This window comes from Peromyscus maniculatus, chromosome X (genome assembly GCF_049852395.1).
Source record: "Peromyscus maniculatus bairdii isolate BWxNUB_F1_BW_parent chromosome X, HU_Pman_BW_mat_3.1, whole genome shotgun sequence".
NCBI classification, from domain to species: Eukaryota; Metazoa; Chordata; class Mammalia; order Rodentia; family Cricetidae; genus Peromyscus; species Peromyscus maniculatus.
Window position 1 is genome coordinate 116,605,129 of NC_134875.1, and position 18,598 is coordinate 116,623,726.

Sequence of the window (18,598 nt, forward strand, 5' to 3'; positions counted from 1 at the left end):
CAGAATTCATTGTCAAGCTTGTGCTTGCAACATGTCAAAGTAGGTCACATGAGCCAACACCAAGACAGCTGTGGAGAGGCAGAATGGAGTTGTTAGCAGTTCTACTTCATCACAATAAAGGTTTTGAGTTGTTTTTTGGCCATTGGCTCCTTGATCTTTGAGATCAATGACACAGAGAATGTCAGACAGCTCAGGAATCACCGCCATAAGGCTTGCTCAGAGCACAGTTTCAGAAGGTCGGAGACTATCTTGCCACCCAAGCCCACCCCACATCCATCTTTCTTCTCATTTCTGTGGCAAGTAGGAGCAGAAGCATTTGAGTAGAACACAGATTTAACATATGTGAAGGGGGACACAGACATCTCCCCAAATGCTAGATGGCTTCGCTAGAGAGAAGAGCACCAACAATTGTCATCAAATTGTGAGATGTGGCAGTTCTGAGCATCCAAACAAACCCCTTTCCACTGCCTTAAACTTCCCAGGCAGTCCTGCTCACACATTCCTGTCTGCATGCACACATGTACAGTTTTCTTACATCTGTAGCTCCTTCCTTGAGTAAGCTCTCAGGATTTCTGACTTATGCATTTAAATGCAGAAGCAGGGCAGCAAAAGAGCCACCAGTACCATTAGGGCCCCCAAATGAAGAACAGCCTGATTCTATTCCCAGGTGGTCAGGTTTCTGGATTTCAGAGATGCGGCACCAGAGCCGTGGGAGTTTGCACCTGCATAACCACAGCCTCAGCAGTCACAAGTGGGCAGTCTCCTCCCTTCCCTCAGCTGGTATAATCCCAAAATGCTAGACCCCAAAAGCAAATCACAAAAGGTTAAGAAGTAGCATGATGTATTTTTTCTACATGAATCTGTAAAGACAGACCTAAGCCCTGAGAAGATACTTGGAAATTTGCTTCCATTTACAGATAACTCAAAAAATGCTTTTCTCATTGGAAAAAGATAGCTCACAGTCTACCCTGGAAAAGTTGTTTGGATTTGCTGTGTTTCATTGTATTTGCAAGGATTAGAGTTGCCAAGTCTCGATATTTTAAATCCCATCTCTCTGGTGACTAAGGATTATCAAGGGCCATAAAGCATAAACCTCTACCCCAACTTGTAGGTCCAGATGACCCACCCCTGAGAAAGAAAAGAAGAAGCACATTAATTGTATTCCTGCTTTGTACTCTAACCCTTTCCCATTTTTGAACTCCTAGGTTCTCCACTGAGCTCTGAGGAGTAACTATTTTTTCAACATAATATTTTTATATTGTTGACTGTTTTGGGATTTACCCCATCACATCACTTCCAAATCCTCCCAGGTCTGCCTTGTGACCTGCCTCCCCTCCCCAAATAGGAGAATAAAAGGAACAAGTCCAATTTGTGTTGCCCATACACTCACTGGAGCATGGTCAAACTCCCAGCCGCCAGCGCCTTCAAGAAAACTAAGTTCTTCCCCATTTGCACTGTCACCAGAAGCCATCAGCCATGGAGAGCTACACTGCAGCATCCTTATCACAATTTTTAAGAGTTCTCTTCGATGGCTTTCTATTTAGGCTGCTTCTTTTAGGGGGGAGAGCTGGGGGTAGGTTTTGTGTGTGTGTGTGTGTGTGTGTGTGTGTGTGTGTGTGTGTGTGTGTGTGTGCTTTTTTGCTTTTAGGTTTTTGTTTGTTTGTTTTGCTTTGTTTTGTTTGTTAGTTTTTTGAGACAGGGTTTCTCTGTGTAGCCTTGGCTATCATAGAACTCACTCTGTAGACCACGCTAGTTTGAACTCACACAGATCTCTCTGCCTGCCTCTGCCTCCTGAGTACTAGGATTAAAGGCGTGCACCACCGCCGCCGCCACCACCACCACCACCACCCAACCTGTGAAGTACCTATTATTAACATCAACCGGGAAACCAAATCTGAAGGAAGTTAACCCACACTCAGTCAAAATGGAGTCATGCCTTGGTTAAAAGCCGGCTTACTTTATTTTCTAATTATACTGTGCTTGTACTTTCCTTTTTTGTAGGTATAGTTCTGTGAATTCTAGCACACATACAAATTTGTGTAACCACAACTATAGCCTGGATACAAGTTGTTCCATATCCATACACTGTCAAAGAGAGACCATCTTTCCAACCCCCAGGAAGTAGCATTCTGTCCTTAGTCATTCCTGGTTTGATAATAATCAGATTGGTGAATACCCTAACTGTCATCATAGAGCCTTCATTCAGTACCTGATGGAAGCAGATGCAGAGATCCACAGCCAAGCACCAGGCTGAGCTCCAGGAGTCCAGTTGAAGAGAGGGAGGAGGGATTCTATGAGCAAAGGGGGTAAAGATCATGATGGGGAAACCTACAGAGACAACTGAACCAGGCTTTGGAACTCATGAACTGTGGACCAATAGCTGTGGAGTCTCCATGGGACTGGACTAGGTCCTCTGCATAAGCCAGACAGTTGTGTAGCTTGACCTGCTCAAGGGACCCACTGGCAGTGGGATCAGGATCTGTCCGTGGTACACGTGTGGGCTTTTTGGAGCTCAGTGCCTATGGTGGGGCACCTTGCACAGCCTTTGTGCAGTGTGTGTGGGGAAGCTTGGACCTGCCTCAACTGAAGGTACCAGGCTCTGCTGACTCTACATGAGAGGCCTTGCCTTGATGGAGGTGGGAATGGGGGATGGGTTGGGGGGGAAGGCTGGACGGTGGAAGGAGGGAGGAGAAGATCTGTGGTTGGTATGTAAATTAATAGAAAATTTCTTAATAATAAAAAAAGAAAATCACATATAAATAAAATAATGCAGTCTAACATGTTGAGACTGGCTTCTTTAACCTTTAACCCATTTACCAATAGTTCTTTTTATTAATGAGTAGTATGCCACGAACGGCTCATTGAATTACACATGTGTTTTTTCCAACTGTTTTGACTATGATTTAAAAAAAGTGACTACAAACTTTAATGTACAGAGTTTTGTTCAGTGTAGGCTTCATTTATCGAGTGACAAACTCCCTGGAGTAGGCTTACTTAGCCATATGATGGGCACGTGTTTATAAGAAACTTCCAGAGTATCGTGTCACTCAAAGCTAGTTTTGAGCAATTGGGATCTGTGCTCTTGCCTCTAAAACAAGCCATTTGAGTAGTCAGTAGTATAATTTATGATAGTAGGCATAACTTCTTTTAGGGCAATATAATTCCACTTAAAGCAAGGGCATGGCGCCATCTCAGATATTCACTTAGACTCATGAGTCTGCTGTGGCCTAGGCAGATTTCTTGGCAGACAGGAAGGAGGACCTTGGGGAGAGCAACCGGGAGTGGAGCATCACAATGTTACTTGCTTATCAAGCCAGGAAAAGTGTAGTGGTTTAGGCCAATCCTTAACCATGAAGGTAAAGATGAAATGCAAGTGTTCCTTGAGTGAAACCAAAGAAGTCGCTAAGAGGTGGAAGGAAGGTAGAACTGTTTGGAATTTATCGCCCCCAACCCACTGCAGAGGCAAATGGGTGACTGTGGTGTTTTCTTGAAATGCAGAGATGGGTTATGAGAGAACTGTGCCCTCAGGTAACACTTCTTGTGTTGATATTGTGTTCCCCAAAATATTGTGCACCCTAATAAACTTATCTGGAGTCAGAGACAGAACAGCCACGACACAGACATAGAGGCCAGAAAATGGTGGCACTCACACCTTTAATCCTAGCCTTCTGGAGGCAGAGATCCATCTGGATCTCTGTGAGTTCAAGGCCACACTTGGAACAGCCAGGCATGATGACTAATGCCTTTAATCCCAGGAAGTGATGGCAGGGAGCAAAAAGGTAAATAAGGCGTGAGGTCCAGGAACTAGAGCCTGGTTAAGCTTTTAGGCTTTTGAGCAACAGTTCAGCTGAGATTCTGAGGAAACAGGATCAGCTGAGGAATTGTGAGGTGAGGAAGCTGTGGCTTGTTCTGCTTCTCTGCTCTTCCAGCGAAGTACCTGGCTCCAGGTTTGATTTTATTAATAAGAACTTTTAAGATTCATGCTACAACTTCTAATTCCTTCAGCAAATCTAGGGAAAGCTATGTGAAGTGTGTTTCCTCCATAACTAAGCCCAAAGCACCGGGACATTCCACTTTCACAAGCCCGATTTCAACACACAGACACTACCACCCAACTTCCTGAAGACAGTGCAGTTCTGCACTCATAGTCTGATCCTCATGCCTCTCAAGAGGTCGGTCCTATGAGGAACTCAGCACAGCTGCTCTCTGTTTCCATATCTGCAACATGAGGGTCTTAAGAGTTCCGGACCACAATGGTGCAGGAAAAGCATTCTGTAGCTCTTTAAGGAAAGCAGCCAGGATGCTTATGGACCAATTCTTTGTAGATCCCAGAGTTGGAATAGGGGCCCAGCTACATACCCCTAAGTCAAGATTCTTCCACTTGACGTTTATATTTTCCTTGAGATATTTTACAGGACTGCCTTTTGAGGGAATGCATAGCTTTCTGTTGAATTCTAGTGGGTTCAGGCAATGCTTTTTTTAAAATTTATTTATCTTGAGAAATGGACTCTTTGGAATTTGGAGGAATTTGAGAGGCAATTTAGACTATCATTTAGGATGACAGTTAACTTCATCACACTGTTTAAGTGAGAAAATATCACTGTTATTCAGTCGTTTAAAAGTCATACAAGTTAAGAACTGGATAAAAAGAATCGAATGTGCATGTAATGCCCACAGGCTTTAAGTTGAGTTGGGGAGGCAATACATTTCATACATTCAACAGACAGGGTATGTGAGTAAGGGGCCGGCTTTCAAACTCCAATTCAGCCAAATACTCATGCACATATTCTGACCTTAAGGTATAACACAAAGGAATGCAAAGACTAGGACAATTTTTCAACATGTATCAGCCATTTATCCTATGCTAATCAGAGTTCTTATACAGATCTCGGATATTAACCCAGGGCTTTGAACTTAAATCAGTGTTGCCTGGCTCCAAATTACTGGTTCTCTTAAAATCACTTGGGAAGATTTTTTTCTTTGAGACAAAGTCTCACATATTCCAGACTCGCTCAGTACATATTGGAGAGTGACCTCGAACTTCTAATACAGTTGCCTCTACCATCAAGGCTGGTTACTGGTGTGTAGCACCACATCAGGTTTGTGCAGCTCTGTGAATTCAGGCAAGCAGACTACTAATGGAGCTACATCACTAGCCCTTCCTAAAGAGTTCTTCAGAATACTCTTTATTTTGAAGTAATTCTAACTTTATGGAAAAGTTGCAAAGACATACAGAAAGTTGCTGCAAGCCCTTCACTTGGCTGCTACTGAAGCAGACATGGGATATTTTTTTCTTTTGAAGTAGTAGTCAAAATCTGTAAAATGGGACTCTGATGATAAGATCCAATCAGTAGTATTTTTTAAAGCTTTTGCTCACATGCATTCAAGGTGAAGGCAAGTCTGGGAACCTCTGCTCCAAATCCTTCTCAAAAGGGAATAAGCCAGCCAACAGTGTGGCCCTTGCTTGGTGGCCTGTTAGGAATGTAACCGCATGTGGGAAAAAGTTAGTCTATGTATATAGTAACATTTATATGATGACAAAGTAGTGTTGCAGAGACCTTCGGCCCCATGCTTTAAAAACTGATTGTTGGTAGCTAAAAAGCATCAGAGAATGATTTGTTATTTAGGAGGAGAATTGCTAACAGTCGTGAATTAATGACAGAACCAAGGCTGCCACTCTACTAAGCAGAGACCCAGGAAGGCCTCTCTCATCCTCTCATTTTGTGGAATCACATTAGAACTATTTTAGATTTTACTAGCTCTTGTATTGGAAAATTGGAAGAAATAAAGAGCAACTCATTTGGCAATAGTTTGGCAGTGAAAATTATTGAAATCAAGGGCTTAAGTATGCATTTTGGACACTGGACACACTTTTTGATGTTTAGGTTTGTCCTACCCATACAGGTAATATAGAGTTGATTACACAAAAATCAAGGAGTGTAGAATGCCGATTGGAAAGGGGTCCATTTTCAACCCTTCCCAAATGTGTGCCCAGATGAATTACTTGCTATTGTTGGTATTTCCATTTAGAATTATCAAAATGACTTTTGCAATTTTTCAGTTATTTCAAACTAGGTTTTCATTTAGCAAAGTAGGCTTAAATAGTTTTAAGTATGTAAGTAGATGTTGTGGTTTTACAAAGAAACCAGTCATAGGAACTATTTAGTCTTAACATCATTCAATCACTTTAATTCAGGCTGCAGGAAATATTTTATCCTGGGTTTTTTAATCATAGGATTTTTTTTAAAGAAGCCAAAATTGAATTAAGACTTGTAAGACGTATGCAGCCATACATCAGCCTTATTTAGGGATAGTACTGAATGAAATTTAACCTCCATAAATATTCTTGCAGCAATGTACAATTTAATACTTTTTAATCTAAAATTTTAGAGGGGTTCATGCACAAGTACTTGTATTTATATTATTTCCACTCCTACCTTTCCCTGTCCGATTCCTCCTGTGTCTTTTTCCAACTCCTCAAATTCACAACCTCTTCTTCTATAATTATTGTTATACACAGAAGCAGTGTGGACAGGCATGCACACCATGCACATACAGACACACACACACACACACAGAGAGAGAGAGAGAGAGAGAGAGAGAGAGAGAGAGAGAGAGAGAGAGAGAGAGCCTACTAAGCCCAATTTAATAATCTTTTTTAAAGTATTTGTTAGGCTGCCTCATTAGCTTATTGAAGCAGTGTTGTCAAAGCATTTTATCTTGAAGATTGAATGGAATATGAGGTAGCTCTGCCATAGAACTAGAAAGAGGGGATGAATGGTCAGGCAAAGAGCAGCCATTAACAAATTAGCCTTAATGTGGGACCATCACGTTTAAGAGTTGTCAGGGAAATGAGCAATTAACCAGCTTTGTCTCTAGGCTTCTCAGCTACAGAAGCTGTGGAATGCCACACAAGTTCAACGTCAAATTCACAAACCCCATCTGTGCTATTTATTTATTTATTTATTTATTTATTTATTTATTTATTTATTTATTTATTTATTTTACAATACCATTCAGTTCTACATATCAGCCACGGGTTCCCCTATTCTCCCCCCTCCCACACCCTCCCCTTGCCCCCAGCCCACCCACCATTCCCACCTCCTCCAGGGCAAATCCTCTCCCGAGGACTGCAATCAACCTGGTAGACTCAGTCCAGGCAGGTCCAGCCCCTTCCTCCCAGACTGAGCCAAGTGTCCCTGCATAAGCTCCAGGTTTCAAACAGCCAACTCATGCAATGAGCACGGGACTGGGTCCCCCTGCCTAGTTGCCTCCCAAACTGATCAAGCCATTCAACTGTCTCACCTATTCAGAGGGCCTGATCCAGTTGGGGGCCCCTCAGCCTTTGGTTCATAGTTCATGTGTTTCCATTCATTTGGCTATTTTTTTTTCAATAATTGAATAGAACCGAAATTTATTATAAGCCACAGTCAACCTGGGGACCTCCATGCTATATATATAGCCTCTATGGTTCTATGGGCTGTGGTCTGATTGTTCTTTATTTTATATCTAGAATGCACTTATGAGTGAGTACATACCATGACTGTCTTTCTGGGTTTGGGTTACCTCATTCAGGATGATTTTTTCTAGTTCCATCCATTTGCCATCTGTGCTCTTTAAGCTTCCTTCTCTTCCTTGCCAAAAATGTCTTTGTTAAACTCCAGAGATATACGAGAAACCACCAATGTAATCTCACTGAGCTTCTGAGGCAGCCCTGCTCTGTACAGACCCACTGGGCTCCCTGTGGCTCCCCTGCTTCAAAAGGTGGTCTTCTTAGCACTTCATACTGACCAACTAATACTCACGCTATATATCAAGCCTTACAGGCTCTGTTTTATGTCCATTGTATATGCTTTCAGTTTCTTCTCTGTTGGCTCTTTCCCCTGGCTTACAAACATATCTTATACTCTCCTAAATCAGTCAAAAATGTGCATACGTGTTCATGTGTATACTTCCATCTGGACTTCTGGGTAAAGCGGCTAAGGTAAATTTAGCCAGGTATGGTCACACAAGCCTGACATATCAGGACTCTGGAAGCTGAGGCAGGAGGATCACAATTTCCAGACCAACCTTGGCTACATAATGAGAACTTGCCACAAAACAACAATAACAACACAAAAGACATGACCTTGAAGATACATATATTGACTTTTTTTAGTTCATAGACTATACATGGTTAATAAAACAATAGTAAACAAACATGTAAAGCAATATAAATGCTAAATGCCGATTAACTATGAAACCATAAAGTCAAAGCCGCAGGACTGATAAATGTGAGTCTGAGAGAGAGAGGCCATTGAGACCTCAGCTCTAGAACTGGGGAGACAGCTCCGTTGGAAAAATGCCTATCAAGCATGTTTAAAACGCCCACATACTAATCCCCAGTGCTTGGGGGGCAGGGGAGGGAACTCTAGTAGGAAATGGGCTCCATTCAATTTGATGGTTGCATAGTATATGGATGTATGCATCATTATTTCATATAATCAAGCCCCTACTTTTGCACAAGCAGTTACATATTGAAAAATCTTTTCTTGGGCTCCCCAAACCCATGAATATACCTATCTAGTCCAGTTGCACTGTATTAGCCAACACGATTCAGATGCAACCGTAGAAAAAAGCAAGCCTTCAGCTTAAACTAGGAAACAGTAGGTTGCTGTCACAGAAATAGGTTAATAAAAAGAATCTTTACTGCTTTTCTGTGGCTGCAGTAGCAAAGTACCATAAATCTGCTGTCTCAGAACAACAGAATCCCAAAGTTCAAGATGCCATTGCCTCTTCTGCTTTGGGTGGCTTGAGGCAATCTCTGAGTTGTGACCTCATCATGTCATTTCCACCTCCGTCTTCAAATGGCCCCCGCTGTGTCTGTGTCTTCTCCTGGCTTCTAGGGACCTTGGTCCTTGTACTTTGGGTTCAAGTGACTAATACCTCAGGGAATTTCCTCCATTATACATGCACAGGCTCTGGCAGTAAGAAAGTAGACCCATCCTTTTGAAGTCCGCCATTAGACATTGTTTTGCCTAGGCACGGGTGCACATTCAAATATTGTCTAGTTTCTTTTCAGATGGTCTATAGTTTAAACTGCTAGCAACCACAGTTATCAAGGTATCTTTGTAACTCACTCTACAACTAGGATTTGTCTTTCGAGCGATCATCCCAGTCAATGTTGGAACGATCTGAACAACAGATCAGAGCTGCTTCTAGTTTGGAGGAGCTGCTGCGTGTCGCACACTCTGAAGATTGGAAGCGGTGGAGATGCCGGCTGAAGCTCCAAAGTCTGGCCAGTCTGGACTCGCGCTCGACCTCCCACCGCTCCACCAGATTTGCAGCAACTTTCTACGATACGGAAACGCTAAAAGGTGGGTTTGTGAGTAAAACGGCAGATTATTTCCTTATCAGGTAGTGACACAGGTACCAATTCCTTCCAAAAGTTTGCACAGGTGGTTATATGTCAGAGGGGGAACAAGATGGTTCACTGGATAAAGTTGGGAATGGCTCTCAGATAGCCACACATGTGCCCCTCCTTAAATAAATAGATGTAATACAAAATTTAAACAAATCACTGCTTGCAGGAATCAGTTCTCTCTTTCTACCTTGTGGGGCTCAGGAATCAAACACAGGTCTTCGGGTTTGTCAGCAAGCACCTTTACCCACTGAACCAACTTGTCAGCTCAAGAATTCTGATTTTTCAAATGTCTACTCCACAAAGAAGAATATTCAATATGGTTTTGATATCTACATCTAACCCAAGAACATTGCAAATTATCAAAATATGTTTAGCTCAGGAATTTGAGTACAAAGCAATACAGAAAGACTGCTTTTAGGGAGAAAAAAAAACATGTTTACTAAAAAACAAAACAACCTCAGTATTCATCAACAGGAGTTCTCAATTACTATGCAGATAGAGAGGAAAATCAAGAATTTTGCTATAGCTTTTTTTCTTCAAAATCCTGTGGGTTTTTTTTATGTAAAAGTGAGAAGCATAAATTGCAAGGTGAAGCATAACAATGGGTACTGGTTACTCAGAGAATAACAAAGAAATTTCTTGACATAAAATAATCAACACTTAGGACTGGAAAAATAGCATGCAATCAGCCTTCTGTATCCTCAGGTCTTCCCCACCCCCATGGGTTCAGCCAATCACACAGGTCAAATACTTGGAGAAATGCATGTGTACTGAGCATAGGCAGATCTTTTCTTGACATACAGTATACTGTAACAACTATTTATATACCAGAAATTATCTAGACATAATTTCAAGTGTACTGGAAGATATAGGTGGGTTATTTACAAATTCTAGCCCAATTATATAAGGAACTTGGTAACCCAAGGATTTGTGTATCTGTAAGGATTCCTGGGACCAATCCTCCACAGATATCAAGGGACCATCATCTTTCCAAGTTGATTACTGGGGTAGGGGTGGAGATGGGTGTGTGGTGTCTACTTCTGCCATTTTAATGATATCCAGATTGAGATATAGACTCTTTACAAGACTATTGTTTATACATACTGTGCCACAATGAATGAAATGTTTTTAAAGAAAGTTGTGTGGCCTTGATTAGACCTTTAGCTGTCTGATGAAACATCAAAACAACTCAAAAAACCAGCTCCATTGTTAGACTTAGCCTTGTAGATACAAACATGATCACATAGCACATGAATATATCCACTGCTTAATTTCAGTTGATCCTTAAGCAAAAACTAGTCTTTGCTTTCTATCTAGAGTTGTCTTTTTTCCCATTTGTTAAAGAATAGATTGCACAGGATTCAGCTATGGGGAAAGTTGTGTGGAGGTGAGGCAAATCCCCCTGCAGTGTAAGTGTGAAGAAGGGTCTTTGTGCTCATGCATGGTACTGTGTGTCTAAGTGAAAGTCGAGTTGTTCATTCCTGTTGTAATGTCACATAGACTTTACAAAAACATGCACATCTGGAGACCACAGGTTTTGACCAGATTACCTCGCCGAAGACCTGCGGGGAATGGACAGATGACCTGCAAAGACAATTTTACCATAAAACCACAAGTCAGTGATTTTTAAAAGTCATCCAGCTTGACATTTTCCAAGGAGGAAACCATAAAAAAAATTAGAGAATTTGCAGCCTCCACGGTTTCCCTCCTAATTATATGGAGGATTAGCTGAAGTTATTCACTAAGTTAGAAGCAGTAGATTATCAAATAAGTGTGTCACACCAATTATGTTTTGTTATCTACTCTCTCTCATGGATTTCAGGGTAATTCCCTGGGCAGTAGTAAAGAACGCTGGCCTTATGAAATCTTAATCAGTGGCATTGGTCATAACTGCATGAGATTTTGATTATAATCTTGTCCAACTTTTAAAAGTTAGAATTTTAAAGAGAAAAAGCAAGTAGAAAGTAACATTAAACAACATTTTAAACAAGGAATATTTTCCTAAGTCAATTACTCTCCCCTTCAAAGAGTTATGACTAATAGTACCAATTTAAATAGCACCCCTAGTAATGCTTAAATAGTTCGTGTCTCATGCATTCAATCTGAGGATACTTCATATGAATTTTTATCAACAAAAATTTAAAAATATTAATTTTGTATTCTGTGTATGCATGGATGTTTTGCCAGCATATATGTCTGTGCACCACATGTGTGCAGTACCTATGGAGGTCAGATCCACTGGAACATCAGACCCACTGGAACTAGAGTTAGAGATATGACCTGCCATATGGATGCTGGGAACTAAATGTGGGTCCTCTTCTAAATCATCTCTCCAGAACCATTGTCTTAGTTAGGGTTCCTATTGCCGTGAAAAGACATCATGACCACAGCAACTCTTATAAAGGAAAACATTTAATTGTGGTGTTCCACTTATAATTCAGAGGTTTAGTGCATTATTATCATGGTGGGAAGCAAGGCAGCATGCAGGCAGACAGGGTGCTAGAGAAGAAGCTGAGAGTTCTTACATCTTGACTCACAGGCAACAGGAAGTGATCTATCTCACTGGGCCTGGCTTAAGCATATATGAGACCTCAATGCCCGCCTTCATGGTGACACACTTCCTCTAACAAGATCACACCTATTCCTACAAGGCCACATCTCCTAATAGTGCCACTCCCTTGGGGACCATTTTCTTTTAAACCACCACACCCATCAATACATATTTTTTAAGACAGGGTATAGAAACATTTGCCTGTAACTTAATATTACCCCAAATTTTGACTGTCTCAAACAGACTGTGTGTACATGTGCAGATGTACATGTGTGTATGGGTGCATGTGGTTGTGGAGCCTTAGGACAGCCTAGGATTTTGTAAAGGGCCCCTTTCCTCACTGGCTGTTAGCTAGAGGCTGCCCTCAGTTGGAAGTAGCTTCAAAAATGACTTTCAGGCTGGACCATTGGCTTGGAGGTTAAGAGTACATACTGCTCTTGCAGAGGACCCACGTTTGTTTCCTACACGTATGCAGGGTGAGGTCACAACAATCCATGAAACTCCAGCTCCAGGGGGCATTTGTCTCCCTCTTCTGGTGTCTTGGGGCACTGCACTCATGTACACCCCACCCCCACATGCAAGCACATCACCATCCACACACATACACATAATTTGAAATAAGAAAATCTTTTTTAAAAAGTGGTCCTTGGTGAGAAAGAAAGGGGGTGGGGAGAGGGGGTAAAGAGAGGTGGACGTGGGAGAGAAGCAGAGTCAGAGAATTTTTTCAACCTAAGCACCTAAGTAGCATCCTGTTTTGCGGTACCCTCTTCGCAAAAATCCAATTAATCAGTTTCATTGACACACAAAAAGAGGGGAAATTGCATAGGGCATGGCCTCCAGGAACTAGGGATCACTAGGGGTCAATTTTAAGGCTTCCTAATACAAAAAGGTTTCAATATGTTCCCAGTATATCATAGTCTGCAGTTCTATCTATGACAAGCTGAAAGTAAGCACCCCCCACCCCCAAAAAAAACCTGAAGAGGGGCTGCTCACAGCATTAAGTGTCAACATCTAACTTAAAAAATGGTGAAAGTGTAGCTGGAAAGAGCTCACCAGTTAAGAGCAGGTACTGAATTGGGTTCTCAGCACCCACATCAGGCAGCTCACAACTGCTCTTAACTCCAGCTCTAGGGAATCTGATGACTCTGATATCTGCAGGCATCTCTCTCTCTCTCTCTCTCTCTCTCTCTCTCTCTCTCTCTCTCTCTCTCTCTCACACACACACACACACACACACACACACACACACACACACTTAAAAATAACATAACATTTTTTAAATGGTGAAAGCCAGGTATGGTGGCGCACACCTTTAATTCCAACACCCAGGAGGTAGAGGCAAGTGTATCTCTCGAGTTTGAGGCCACCACCTGGTCTACATGACAAATTCTAGGCCAACTAGGACTACACAGTGAGACCATGTGTCAAATTTTTTTTAAAAAAATGGTGTGAGAAAAATGAAACAGCTATGCAAGAAAAATATGTAATTTCTTTTCAAGCATGCATGTGGTGCATGTATGTGCACACAGGTAGATGTGCCCATGTCTGTTCATGCATGTGGAGGCCAGAGATCAATGTTAAGCATCTTCTTCACCCACTCTCCCACTTAGTTTTGGAAATGGGGTCTGTCTTTGGAAATGAAGCTCACTGATTTGGACAGCATGGCTGGCCAGCGAGCCCCAAAGGTCCACCAATCTCTGCCTTCCCAGCACTAGGCTTCCAGGAGTAATCAGTGTGCCCAGCTTTTTATATGGATTCTGGGGATCTGAACTAAGGTCCTTGCACTTGGGCAGCCAGCACTCCCCCCCCAACTGAGCCATCTCCCAAACCCTGTTGTAGATGGACATTCTTTTCTGCTGCCAGCCCCAAATAATGACACAGAGATGCCTTATTAATTATGAAAGCTTGGCCTATAGCTTAGGCTTGCCCCACTAGCTCTTAAAACTTAAATTAACCCATTTATATTAATCTACATTTGCCTCATGGCTTTTTACCTCTCTTCCATCTTGCATCTCCTGTTCCCTCTCTGTGTCCTCTGGGGTCTCTCTCACGCCTCAATTCATCTCCTCTTCCTCTCTCTTTGCCAAGAAATCCTGCCTAACCTTATCCTGCCTAGCTATTGGCCATTCAACTCTTTATTAAACCAATCAGAAGGTGCCTTGGCAAAGACTCATCTTCACAGTGCACAAAAAGATTGTTCTACAACACCCTGTATTTCCCTATTTATTGCCAGAGATGTATTTCTCTTTTTCTGGTTTCCCTCAAATTAGCTATGGCCAGGGAGCTTATCTCATCTTCTTCTGTAAACCAGTGGATGGTTCCAAATGTAGAAAGTCTTATTTGAGGAAAAATTAATTCCATTGAAATGTCTACTTATGTGTTTACCAGATTTAAATCTCAGTGCACTTATATAAGCAGACAACAGAAATTCATTTCTCTATGATTTTAAAACCTATTCATACCTGGCTTCAGGTAGAAGAAACGCTATCCAGTTGTACCCTGCAAGTTGATTGATAAAAGACACTCACATGTTATGTCTTCACAGTAGTCCACCGACTTCCTTATTATCAAGCCTTTGCATATGGCCCGGGTGTGGCTATTTGCAGTGCTCCCCACAAGGGTAAACAAAATCTTTTATGAAGTGATTGTATCAATGGGAAAATATAGAGATTTCAGTTTTAAAATTTTTTGTAGGCAGATCTTTGACTAAAGGATGAATAAAAATATCTATTTAGGGGTTGGAAAGATGGCTCAGTGGTTAAGACCACTTGTCACCCTTGCATGAGACCTGGGTCCAGTTTCCACACAATGTCTCACAACTACCTGTAACTCCTGTTGCAGGGGATCCAGTGCCCTCTCCTAACTTCCAAAGGCACCAGCCACCCATGTGGTGCACATACATACATGTAGGCAAAGCATCCATTTACACAAAATAAAATAAATACATTTCTGAAAGAAATGTTTAAATACCCACCTAGTGAAATAAGCAAGTACCCAAAGGTGTGGGGGAGGACATGAGAACACCTATGTTGTTTATCAGGAACATTTTTGTCTGCTGGCCTCAATGAACTTTATTACTTCAGTTATAGATGAGGAATGGCAGAGAACCCAGTGCAGTCCTAGAGAGACTTGTGTAGAAGTCGCCAGTGAGCTGGGAAAGACAACCAACACGTTCTTCAAGCCCCCCTGTGTGAACGTGTTCCGGTGTGGAGGCTGCTGCAATGAAGAGAGTGTGATGTGTATGAACACAAGCACCTCCTACATCTCCAAACAGGTACGAGGAAATGAAGACATTGCCGCTGACCTTGTTACCAAGCACTGAGCTGCATACTTCATGTGGTAAAGCTCATTTAATTCCCTAGACAAACTCAAAGGATATCTTAGCCTCCTTTTCAGAGAAACACGTTGAGGCTTAGGGAGGTAACGTAATATCCAACACGACACAGCCTCATCAGTTACCATCTACCTAATGCTGTAATATCAAGAATCAGTACATTCGGACATTACTAGAACAGGGTGTTAAAAGGAATGGAGGAAGCCGTGCTGTCTTACGTAGCTGTTTGGGTGTGTGGAATTTAATTGGAATAACTGAGTAGAGTTGAAAGAGAGTGTGGATGGGGTTGGAGGAAGAAAGAAGGAAGAATGCAACAAGAACCAGCTAAGAGGGGGGAGGTGGTCTCACCCCCAAACTGAAGAGGCCGAAGGAGGAAGAAGGCAGAGGAACAGAGGAAAAATGGTAGAGGACTTCCCACTTGGTGACTGCCACCCATTAGCATGGTGGAGAATGCAAGCAGGTGCTGGGAGAGTCAAAGCCGCCAGTTATTGAGGCGGTGACAGCCGGTATGGAGCCTGAAAGGGAAAGGATGAGAGGACAGATCTCTGGGTGGAGTGGGGAACAAAGGGAGAATGCGCAGCACATGAGACTTTTGAAAGAATCCTGCAGTGTCCAGGAAGGAAATAAATAAAATACATGAATCAAGTGACCTTTGCCCTAGCTAAGTGTCTCTGGCTACCATCTTCTTGTAAACGTAGATGCTGCGTGGGGGACCTGAAGTAACCCCCTTAGGAAAGCATTATTAAAATGCTGGAAACCAAGCCACATTCCTTTTGGTCCTCTGTTGAATTCCTCACGTGTTACTACAACTCGTTTATCACATTTGCTTGTCTCCTCACGATCATGCAGTAAAAGACAATTACATAGACGCTGACTACATCCATGCCAAGGAATGTTCTAAACGCCCATTTGTTTTGCTAGTAGGTTAAAGTTTTCTTCGTTTTGTTCCCCACTACCATCTAAACTGTCCTTGAAACCATAGGAATTTTGTGGCTGAACCCTTTTGGAGAATTTTGGAACTCAAGATATCTGACCCCTACTATTTGATAATTAGAAACAATGACATAAGAATGGCTATGATAAACGGTTAGTAAACCAAAGCTTGCATAACATACAGAGGGTTCAGTGTCTGATCATGTTATTCCGTGGAGCATAGCTGAAGAATTGTGCAAGAACATGAAGTTTCTGCAGAAAAACACCCTTACTTGTTCTCAGGGAAGTTCCATGACATGTTGAAAGGTCCAAATAAACACAACCTTAATGGATTGTTTCCACTTAGTAGATCGTTGATTGCTTTGTTTTGACTGCTGCACTCAACAAATGATTCATATGAAGGAATTTATTCAAGTGTAAGTGCACAGAAGTTTTTCTTTCCAAATAGGCATACGTGTGCACTTTGGCAGTTCCTACTTTAAAGGTACAGACTATGTGATGAACTGCTTCTTAGAAACAAAGTAAATAGAACTTCCTGGAATGGTGATTGAGTGGAAATGCCTTAAAATGAAATTCAAATTCATCTACACTTCATGGAACCACTCTAAAAACTTCTGTACACACTTTAGGCATGTCTTTCTCAATCTGTCATGTAAAGACCATTAAAAATATAATTTAAATTTTTTAAAATTTTATTTATATCAGTGTGTGTGTGTGTGTGTGTGTGTGTGTGTGTGTGTGTGTGTGTGTGTGAAATGCCTGTGAAGGCCAGAAGAGGGCACCAGATTCCCCTGGAGCTGAAGTTACCTGTCTTGATGTGGGTGCTGGGAATTGAACTCAGGTCCTCTGCAGGTGCAGCAAGTGCTCTTAATTAATGAGCCATCTTTCCAGCTCCCTCAAATATAATGTGTTTACAAGTGATAAATAAATTAATAATAAAGTATTTACAATAGAGCAGGCACATAGAGACATAGAAATAGACACACTAGCTAGAATTATCTGTCTGGGTATGATTTTAACTTAGCTGAACAATGCTTTTATAGCAAATGCCCTAAAACTCAGGAGCTTTAGACAATGATAAATTATTCTTTTTTGTGTATCTGAGGTTCGAAATACTCCAAGGTGCTGAGAGTCCAGGCCTGCTTCCTGTGTCCCCAATCCCTTGGACCAGCATGGCTTCCAGGTTATATTCTTCTCGTGGCTATACCATAACCAAGAAATAATACATCTCACAAGGCATGCACAGTCCCACATTATAGTATGTCATGTCAGCTAACATCTTATTGGCCAAAACAAGTGTCATGGCCAACCTCAAAGTCAAAACATAGGAAATTGTCTGTCATTAATAGTAATGGTTTGGGAAGGGATAAATAAATAGTTTAAATAGCAATCAAATCTACCCAAATCTCAAAGAACCTCCAAGGATTTTATTTCATTTATCCTTACAATTTATACTCAAATTTAAAACAAGAGCAGGGACCAGTGGTACCATTTTCAAGAACTCTAGTGATGGCAAAAAGAACAGATTTGGAAAACACTTAAGAGACTTTACCAAGCTGGAGAAACCCCCGGTTTCCTGTCTCATAGTATTCCAAGCCTCTTACAATGACTAACTCCATTATGCATGGATAACTTCGCTGAAGTCATTACCATAAAGGACAAGGGCAAAAATACAGAGTGTGGAAACTGAAAAAAGTCTATAATAAAATTTACATCATGGTTCTCTCTCTTTGCTATAGCTCTTTGAGATATCAGTGCCTCTGACATCAGTGCCTGAGTTAGTGCCTGTTAAAATTGCCAACCATACAGGCTGTAAGTGCTTGCCCACGGGGCCCCGTCATCCCTACTCAATTATCAGAAGATCCATTCAGATCCCAGAAGAAGATCAGTAAGCATTTCCTGGACTTGATAATGTCTGTTTATGTATTGACAAAATTGTGTGTACATTCTTTTATTCCTTTACTCAATATAGAGGCATCCCCAGAAAGACATGTGTTGCATGGTTTCTGTCTTGTGGAACATAAGAAACAAAAAATCATGAAAGTGGAAGGGGAATTTTTAGGGAAAAGAAAGGAGATGAAGAGGAGGGGGAAGAGGGGAGATGGTAAAAGTACAAGTCAAGCTAAAGAAAGTATGTTTTATGCATGCTTGAATAGGGAATGGTCAAAACCATTATTTTTCACAATATAGATTAATAAAAATGTTGAAGAAACAAATAGCAAAGATACAAGCAAAATTATAAAATTATTATCTCTTCATTACAATTCTTCATCATTTGGCTTCAAAATCAGATCTATCCATAGTATTTGACAAACATATCATATATATATATATATATATATATATATATATATGCAGTAGGGCCCCAAACCACCTT

General features: G+C 41.4%; 1 protein-coding gene across 5 annotated transcripts in view; it reads left to right on the plus strand.

The window, feature by feature from the left end:
• Positions 1 to 18,598, plus strand: part of Vegfd (vascular endothelial growth factor D) — a 35,218-nt gene that overhangs the window by 8,244 nt on the left and 8,376 nt on the right. For 3 of the 5 annotated variants that reach the window (XM_006973202.4, XM_076562471.1, XM_042269022.2), the window contains exons 2-4: positions 9,131 to 9,356; positions 15,038 to 15,228; positions 17,961 to 18,109. In XM_006973202.4, the coding sequence (XP_006973264.1) occupies positions 9,131 to 9,356; positions 15,038 to 15,228; positions 17,961 to 18,109 (566 nt within the window). The remainder of the gene's footprint in view (positions 1 to 9,130; positions 9,357 to 15,037; positions 15,229 to 17,960; positions 18,110 to 18,598) is intronic. The other 2 variants (XM_076562473.1, XM_076562472.1) reach the window with 1 other exon arrangement.